Genomic DNA, 8,911 nt, shown 5'->3' on the forward strand with positions numbered 1-8,911 from the left:
TAGAGCATTGAAGATGGGTCGAGGCCGGGTCTTCCAACATGACAATGACCCGAAGCACACAGCCAGGATAACCAAGGAGTGGCTCTGTAAGAAGCATATCAAGGTTCTGGCGTGGCCTAGCCAGTCTCCAGACCTAAACCCAATAGAGAATCTTTGGAGGGAGCTCAAACTCGTGTTTCTCAGCGACAGCCCAGAAACCTGACTGATCTAGAGAAGATCTGTGTGGAGGAGTGGGCCAAAATCCCTCCTGCAGTGTGTGCAAACCTGGTGAAAAACTACAAGAAACGTTTGACCTCTGTAATTGCAAACAAAGGCTACTGTACCAAATATTAACATTGATTTTCTCAGGTGTTCAAAGACTTATTTGCAGCTGTATCATACAAATAAATAGTTAAAAAATCATACATTGTGATTTCTGGATTTTTTTTTTTTAGATTATGTCTCTCACAGTGGACATGCACCTACGATGACAATTTCAGACCCCTCCATGATTTCTAAGTGGGAGAACTTGCAAAATAGCAGGGTGTTCAAATACTTATTTTCCTCACTGTAAGAGGAAGTGATTATGTCAGTAACTTTTGCTGTCATGACTGTTTCAGCACCAGCCTCAATAATGGTTTTTTTGCCGCTATCAAAGTAATCTGGCACGGGCCAGTTATTATTGCTGGCGGGCAAGCTTTGGCCCGTGGGCCGCCCATTGCCGACCACTGCTATAGAACACTACTACTACTAATGAGCATTAAAGGAAATGTTGTGTCTATTGTGTGGGCCTGCTAAACAGAAACTATAAATAAAAAAATACTAATCTACTACTACTCGTACTAACAATTATAATTAGGGCTGGACGATATGGGCAAAAATGTTATCACGATAAAAAGTTTCATATCTTTTGATATCGATAATTATCACGATAAGTATCAAATCGTTAATTCTTTTGAGTTTAAAGGCTGATTTTTGCTCCTGAGTGAAAGTTGAAGAAACCTGATGGTTATTGTGGTTTTAATCTCTTTTTTTATAGTCATCACTTGAGGCCAAACAGTGGATCACTTCACAAATCTGAGGTAGAACATTCAAAACAATTATGATAAAATCTTTGTCAACAAATGAGTAAAATTAAGTATAAGCTTTTATCAGTCCTTTTTCCTCAAAAATTATATCGCAATAATTATTGTTTTATTGTCCAGCCCTAATTATAATACCACCATATATTACTCATGTCATTACAATTATTGTATCATATTATAATGATAAACACTGTGCTATGAATAAATTATTTGAAGTTATTCTTCCAGGATTAGGAAGGGACAGGAGTTGTTTTTACTCTGTCATGGGATTGGGATGGGACAGGAGTGAAAATGCACTCCTGTGTCACCCTCTAATGGAGAGACAAAGGATGACAATCTCACAGTGGGAAGAGATCAGGAAACGTGAAAAAAACGAAGAGGGAGAAAGAAGGAAAATAACTGAAATGTGAGGTTTGAATGAACTGTGTGAGAAAGATGAGACAGGATCAGAGACAGACAGACAGACACAGAAACCACTCTCCTATGCCACCCAGCAAAAACGTCTTCCCACCCCATCTAAGAGTCAGCTTTGGACTGTACAACCCATTCAGAACTGAAGTTACTAATATGAGGTATCCATTTAATAAAGCCAATGTCATTTACGTCACTGGGGTCTCGCAAGAAGACGTGAAAGAGGAAGAATCGTTTCATTTCCGCTTCAGCACAATGCACAGCGACCTGCCCTAAATGTAAACACAAAATACTCAAAGGTCATTAGAGATGCCTACGTGGAGAGAAGTAACGTTAGTGTTGTCGAAGCGAAGCGAAGGGGACCAAACTCCATTCAAAAAGCTAGCTGTTTAACGTTGCCTCCAGGCACTTCACAGAACAAGACTTTATGGCATTCATTTAAATACCAAACAACGCATAACGTTATTTCGTCGACTCTTTTTTGATAATAAAACAACTTCAAATAGCCTACACTGTAAACCAAAGGCAGCGAGCACCGTGTGAACAATTTAACGTTACAGAAGCTACTAACGTTAACATTAAGTTAGTCAATATGCCAGCCAGGGAACAACAAATGATCAGAGAACACGGACTTATATAAACACTGGCGCTATAACCGAGTCAAAGCGTGTTTTTACCGCCATCGCTAACATACAAGTTCATACAAGTAATCCCAAAGTTTAACGTTAACCCTAGCCCATCTTCCACTCATTCCTAACACAGAACTGTTCACACAAGAACCAACATGTGAACAATTCAAACTCAAACTGCTAACACAACACCTTGACCAGCTAACGTTACATGTTTAAAATGCTACAGCTAAGTTACTTCACATGCCAGTAAAACGGTGAATTTGAAATGTGTTAACGTTATCGTCAAATAATAAAAAATAAAGAATCCTCTTAATAAGAGAGAAGACAGTTAACGTTACCATCCAACCTGTAACCTAGCTAACGTTATGCTAAGATGCCTTTTTCTTTAGTGTATGTTATCTGGATAATGTAATCGCTAACATATTAGCTACAATGAGGTTAATGAAATTTCGGAGACTTACCAGCGATTTCTTGTGACTGCTGTATTGAACACAAGAAGCACAGACAGGTACGAGGCTGGACTCAACACATCCTGTAAGGAGGCACGTGCCCTTCTTCTGCAGAGGATTTCTGGCTGCGCCGACTCATCATGGTGGAACCTCTGCCCCCTGCAGGTCACACCAAACAAAACAACATAACATTGGCAATGTCTTATATTATTACATTATAAACTGTATTACTCTTAGAATCCTTGAATCCAGAATGACTGACACACACATATAGCAATATAAGTCGCTTTAGATAAAAGCCTCACCTGAATGAATAAATGTAAATCGACATAATTCCTTTATTTAAACAAGCGTCTCATTGGGATTAAGATCTTTTTATAGAGAGACCTCCATCCATCCATTGTCAACCACTTATCCTGCGTACAGGGTCGTGGGGATAGAGAGACCTGTCTACAAGAAAAACATACACGATTTAAAAGCATAAGCAAGCAAACATAATTCAAACACACAATTCACTTACACATTAGAAAAAATGTGTTCCAGCCATACACTGCATATAAAAATGGACGTAGTATCCGTGACATCGGTTCCAGCATACAAAGAGTCACATGCAGTTCTTTAAGAAAGTTTTTTCTCTTACAAGGATGGCACTCTCTGTTGTGGACCCTGTTCTTTTACCTGGAGCCTCATCTTGTGATTGTGCTAATAAAATATTGAATTCATCACACATACAATAGACACATCAAATTCAGGAATTTAGGAATAGAAACATGCTTACATCCAACTTAAACAAATGATACTAGAGATCCACACTGTCCATAGTGTGTGTAAGAACCGCTGGAGTAATATTTATATTTATTGAGCTGTCGAATGTTTCATTTAAAACCACCTTTTTAAAGACACGTTTACTATAGCTGCCTCCATCAGCTCTGTCTCTCTGTCTTAGTTGCTTCTTTTTGGATTCACTGCACTGTAAATAATGTGCAACACGCTGTATGAACATTAGATAAGAGGTGGACTTTTACATCGATGATGCTTGGTGCACAAACACAGTCAAGATGGACCCAAATGCCAATGACTATTTATTGTGAAGATGAAACTTTCACATTATCATCTGGTTGCTGCTGTTTAGATTAACTCCAGATACAAATTCAAAAAATGCGCTGTGGAATGTTTGGGGTACATTTATTTTATTTTATATGTTACCATATTTAATAGAAGCCTACACATAATCATATGTTGTGTGTGTGTAGCGTGACGGAACTACAAATTTCATTTTGTTATGTAGCCTTGTGCTGTATAATGACTAATAAACAACCTTGTACCTTGTACCTTGTAGAGGAAAAGCCAACTCAATTTTATCACTCCAGTTAACATGATGAAAAAAACAGAAGCTCAGTTTTATCTAGATATACAATGTACTTGCCTAAAGGCTTCCACAGGCCAGTTTTACCAGTCAACCCGGGTTCATAGATAGCTTTGATGCAGTAACAAATATCAGAATAGAAGAAGGTTTACTGCCAAATAGGTTTTCATATAAAAGGGATTTGCCTTAGTGTTTCTTTATTTTAATAACAATAAACATAGTAAGTAGAAGATATAAAAAAAAAATGAAAGCAAGTAGGCAACTGCAAGTCAGGAAGTATAAATAGAAAATAGAAAATTGACAAAATGTGACAATAAACATTGTAAATAATATGTTGAATGTATCAGTTTGTTTTTTTTTAAATGAAAAAGGTGTTCCCTTTGTGAAGGAACTGCCCCCATGTTCCTGCTCAACACCCACTGCTACAATTATTATTACTAGTCCTAATTTTATTTTAATTAATATTGCCGTCATCATTAGTATTATTATTCATTTTCATTGATGTCTCTACTACTACCACCTTAACCTTTTGCATTTCTGTGTGAATATTACGTTGGGCTGCTGTTCTCTCCCTCTCTCAACTCCGCTCTCTCCCCTCCAACCACTTAAGGCAGATGGCCCCCGCCCTGAGTCATGGTTCTGCTCAGTTCCTACCTACTAAAAGGAAGATTTTCTTTGCCTGTGTCGCCAAATGCTTGCTCATGGTGGGAATTGTGGGAAAAGTGTAATGAGAGAACTTTTGTTATGAATTGGAGCTATATAAATAAAATTGAATTGAATTAAATTGAACTTTATATTAATTTAACATGTAGTGGCTGTGGGGGATGAGATAAGAGTGGGTGTCAGTGGGGGTCCCGGGCCTTGTTAGTGAGGCCAGCTGCAGACGGGAAGAAAGTGTTTTTGTGGTGAGATGTTTTGGTCCTGATCGACCGCAGCCTCCTGCCAGAGGGGAGAGTCTCACAACAGTTTGAATCCGGGGTGGGAGGAGTCGGCCACAATCTTTCCTGCTCGCCTCAGAGTCCTGGAGGCGTACAGGTCCTGGAGGGATAGAAGATTACAGCCAATCAGCTTCTCTGCAGAGAGAAGGATACGCTGCAGCCTGCCCTTGTCCCTGGCAGTGGCAGCAGAAGCAGCGTACCAGATGGTGATGGAGGAGGTGAGGATGGACTGATGATGGTGGTGTAGAAATGCACCATCATTGTCTTTTGGCAGGTTGAACTTCTGGCTGCACCAAGTCACCAGATGGTCAATCTCCCACCTGTAGGTAAACTCATCCCACCAGAGATGAACCCAGTGGTGTCATCCGCAAACTTCAGGGGCTTGACGGACTGGTGACTGAAGGTGTAGTTGTAGTTGAAGGTGTACAGGCAGAAGAGCAGAAGTGAAAGGATGCAGCCTTGAGGGGAACCGGTGTCAGAGACATGTTTTCCCAGCTTCATGTGCTGCCTCCTGTCAGACAGGAAGTCTGTGATCCACCTGAAGGTGGAGTCAGGCACACTGTGCTTGGAAAGCTTGCCCTGCAGCAGTGCTGGGATGATGGTGTTGAAGGTGGAACTGAAATCCACAAACAGCATCCTGGCATAGTGAGGAGTCCAGGTGCTGGAGGATGAAGTGATGGGCCATGTTTTTGCATCTGCAGGGGGTCCAGGAGTGGGTTTATGATAGATGTGAGGTGGGACAACACAAGACGCCCAGATGAAATCATTACTACAGATGGGTCTGTAGTGATTATGTCCAGTGGTCTTTGTTTTTTGGGGGGGTGTCTCCAGTGAGTTAAAGATGTCTGTGAACACCAAAGACAGCTAATTAGCACAGCTCTTAAGTGGGAGACCGAGACTGGTCCAGGCTGCTTTGTGGATTTATAAGTTCTAACATTTCACACTTGTTGTAACATGTATTCAACAAGTGTGTAATGTTAGTATACCAAACAAAGCTTTAACAGTTACTTTGTCTTCATGTATTATTTTAGTACTTTAGCTTGATGAAGACTTTTCTATGTTAGTTGCAGCCCCAGAGTCAAAGCTAGTAGCCTCATCCATCAAGTACACAGCCAAAAGGGTAGTTAATAAGGCTGTGTGATCAGTAAGCACCTCACTGATGATCCACTAGAGGGTGGGATTACCTCAGAGGTACAACTGTCCTGCCAACAACCACTACAATCAGTAAAACTGCCAACACTTGTATTAGCCAACTGTTTCTGTTACTGCAACCACTAGTGACACTACTGCTACTATCTTTACTACTGCTGCTAAAAAAGTCTTATTACTATTAAATAAAGAGCAAAACAGGTTTGCCGCTACTTTACTTCTACCTTCTTTTTCTTCAGTCTGCCATTTTTGCCATTTTTTGCCATGTTTAATGTCATTTAGCCTGTTGTTTGTGTCCATTTCTTATACCAATCACTTGCACTTGACTTGTGCTACACAAATAAGGCGCCTTACCAAACTAAATACCATTCAAACCAACGCAACCATGTTCAGAGATGTTAGATGGATTTACATGGCATGTGTTTGTAATCTAAGGCCAAACACTGCATCTCCTTATATCTAGGCTACAGCTCAGGGTGAAGGTGAGTGCTGAGCAGCTGCACTGTGGAGGAACATGTTCCAGCGCCAGAAAGCAGAACCACAAGAGGGGTGAAATGAGGACGCGTCCCGCGCTCATCTCGGGTCAGATGTCTGGAGGTCAGACGGCCAATTAAATTCCGACGCTGCAACGTGACGTAACTCTCTCTATCTCTGTTACACCCGCGCGCACGTTACGCCTGGTCCTAGAGGTAAAGTGAAAGCAAGGCAAGCAGTGTCAGTATCGATAGACCGTCCTGTTGGTGTTCCTGCAGTTCTTCAGCAGCACTGACCCGTGGCTATGCCTCTGCCCACCGTTTCTCGGCTTTTCAGGAGCGCGCTGAGGACTCAGCTGGTCCCTGCGGCTAATGTGGCGTCCAAACCTGCCAAACACAATATCTCTGCAGGGGTGAGTTCATGTTCACTTTGAACTAATATAACCACAACAAGTACCCTCATCCGGCAGGGGCAAACTGCTCTAAAGGATCACCGTTAGCTAGCTTTACTAAGTGTTAACAGCTGCAGGTCCGCGTTGCAGCGCATCTTGGCCTGATAGGAGCAGCATGATCCTGCCTGCAGGGGGGACTTTCCTAACTGCGTCAAACTTGCTTATCTCATACTTTAAAAGGATATCCTTACGGAATGTTGAAATCCTATTTTCCGTGCACCATGCTTAGGCTATACCATAACCTAATATAAACATATATTCTACTAAATATAATTTAACCCTTTAGGTAAGTGCGTCAGTATATCGCCATTATTCCGGCTAATTCCAACACGTAGACACGTCTGCCAGCTCAGACATAAATAGAAAGCTATAGAAAGCTATAGACCGTACCCTGAAATGGTCACATTACCTACAGCCGAATGTAGAACTTTTTTTTTTTTCAAAAATATAGTCAGCACAGCAGAAGTTTAATATTGTAGTGAACCCGAGGTGTAACCGTGGAAGTTTGATATGGTGCCGCTGTGCACACACACGGGGCCCCGTGCAGCAGGTGCCAAGTGCTCGACCTTGAAGTTTAAACAAGGTCGGACTCGGTGGTTCCGAACCCATTTAAAGTACGGTGAAACATGACGATGGTGATTGTATTTAGACACAACGTATTTTAGCTCACGGTGACACAGGGACTGATTGAACACCACAATATTGTTTACTCAGTTTCATATAACGTTCGAGTAGGGCCTATTCAGCTCACCTGGCCAGTAATTGCCCCACTAAGACAGGGGAAGGTTGATAATAAATACCAACTTTAGCAGTACATATTAATAAAGCTTCAACTCACATAGGCTCAAGGGTGAGAACTAGGTGAGCCTGGGGTCAGTTGTAACATTTCCTGGTTTCCCCAAGTTATAACTAGAAAACAAGAACAAGCTGATTGCTGTACAGGCATTATCACTATGAATTTGATGAACAAAGACTATTTATCAAGAAGGATGATAAAAAAAACCAGCATGTGGGGCCAGCTGTGACACAACATAAATGTTTTTTTAATGTATTAAATGTATTTTTATGTTGTCCATGTTTAATTAGTGTTCTCAGATGTTTATGCTTTGTGAAGCACTTTTTGCATTGTTAAGGTGAAGTGAGGTGCTATACAAGAAAAGAGCATTGTTATTATATAGATTATTGTACAAATACTTAATCTTGCTTGATACTAGCATTAACTTGCTCATCTCTGTTTTATCCTCAGAAGAAGCTTGAAAAAAGTCAGCCCCCATGCTCAATTCCTGGATGCCTATGGGATCATGATTATGTTATTTGATCCCATAGACACTCAACAGTTGAGCAAAGATAGCCTAATGCAACTGTTTGACATAACTTCAGACAACACCAACTACATAAAAAAGGTCTGTCCCAGGAAGTGGAAAAAACTTTGTATCTCTGAAGTAACTCTTTAACCAAATCACACACATTTAGACTACTCTATGTGATCTCCTTTTGATAACTAATGTAATAACTAATGTAATATTTTTCAGTTTGGAGCCCCCCTGTAGAGGCCCGCCTCACACTTTGAAAACCTCTGACCTTTAAAACTTTAGCTATGAAATGATGCTTGCTTGTTTGGGAAAAGTTTAAGTCTGGACAGTGTATTTTATAACAGTGTACTTCTGCCATGTTTGCTCAAGGTAGTAAAACTTAGCAGGGATGGTAGAGACATGTCCCTACCAGCAACTAGTAAATTTTCCTTAGCAATAATGTTGATCCAAAAATTAAAACATAAATATTCTTGTCTGTCACTGTCAGTGTATTTAGTACACAAACAGTTAATAGCTCTCGTTCTCTACGAGTCCAAAGCATTTTTAATTATTTTGATATATGTGTCTTTTTTGCTTCCAAAATATTTGACATGAATATGACTTATGAGCTCATACAACCACTGAATACTTTGTGGCCCCCTTACACACACACACACACACACAC

The 8,911-nt window shown here is 40.6% G+C and overlaps 2 protein-coding genes across 6 annotated transcripts in view; one reads left to right on the top strand and one right to left on the bottom strand.

The window, feature by feature from the left end:
- Nucleotides 1-8,911, bottom strand: part of wu:fa25f02 (salivary glue protein Sgs-3) — a 31,461-nt gene that overhangs the window by 12,946 nt on the left and 9,604 nt on the right. For 2 of the 5 annotated variants that reach the window (XM_046036379.1, XM_046036378.1), the window contains exon 1: nt 2,569-2,645. Coding sequence is in view for 2 of the 5 variants with exons in the window: in XM_046036377.1 (XP_045892333.1) it covers nt 2,569-2,715; nt 2,862-2,887 (173 nt within the window). In the remaining 3 variants the exon portion in view is untranslated. Of the gene's footprint in view, nt 1-2,568; nt 2,716-2,861; nt 3,007-8,911 lie in introns of those variants that run through there. The other 3 variants (XM_046036377.1, XM_046036375.1, XM_046036380.1) reach the window with 3 other exon arrangements.
- The window catches only part of LOC123961212 (cytochrome c oxidase subunit 8B, mitochondrial), a 4,104-nt gene continuing 1,860 nt past the window's right edge, over nt 6,668-8,911 (top strand). Inside the window, exon 1 of the mRNA XM_046036385.1 lies at nt 6,668-6,895. Within this exon, the coding sequence (XP_045892341.1) occupies nt 6,788-6,895 (108 nt within the window). The 5' untranslated portion in view covers nt 6,668-6,787. The remainder of the gene's footprint in view (nt 6,896-8,911) is intronic.

This window comes from Micropterus dolomieu, linkage group LG22 (assembly GCF_021292245.1).
Source record: "Micropterus dolomieu isolate WLL.071019.BEF.003 ecotype Adirondacks linkage group LG22, ASM2129224v1, whole genome shotgun sequence".
In the NCBI taxonomy this organism is placed as follows: Eukaryota; Metazoa; Chordata; class Actinopteri; order Centrarchiformes; family Centrarchidae; genus Micropterus; species Micropterus dolomieu.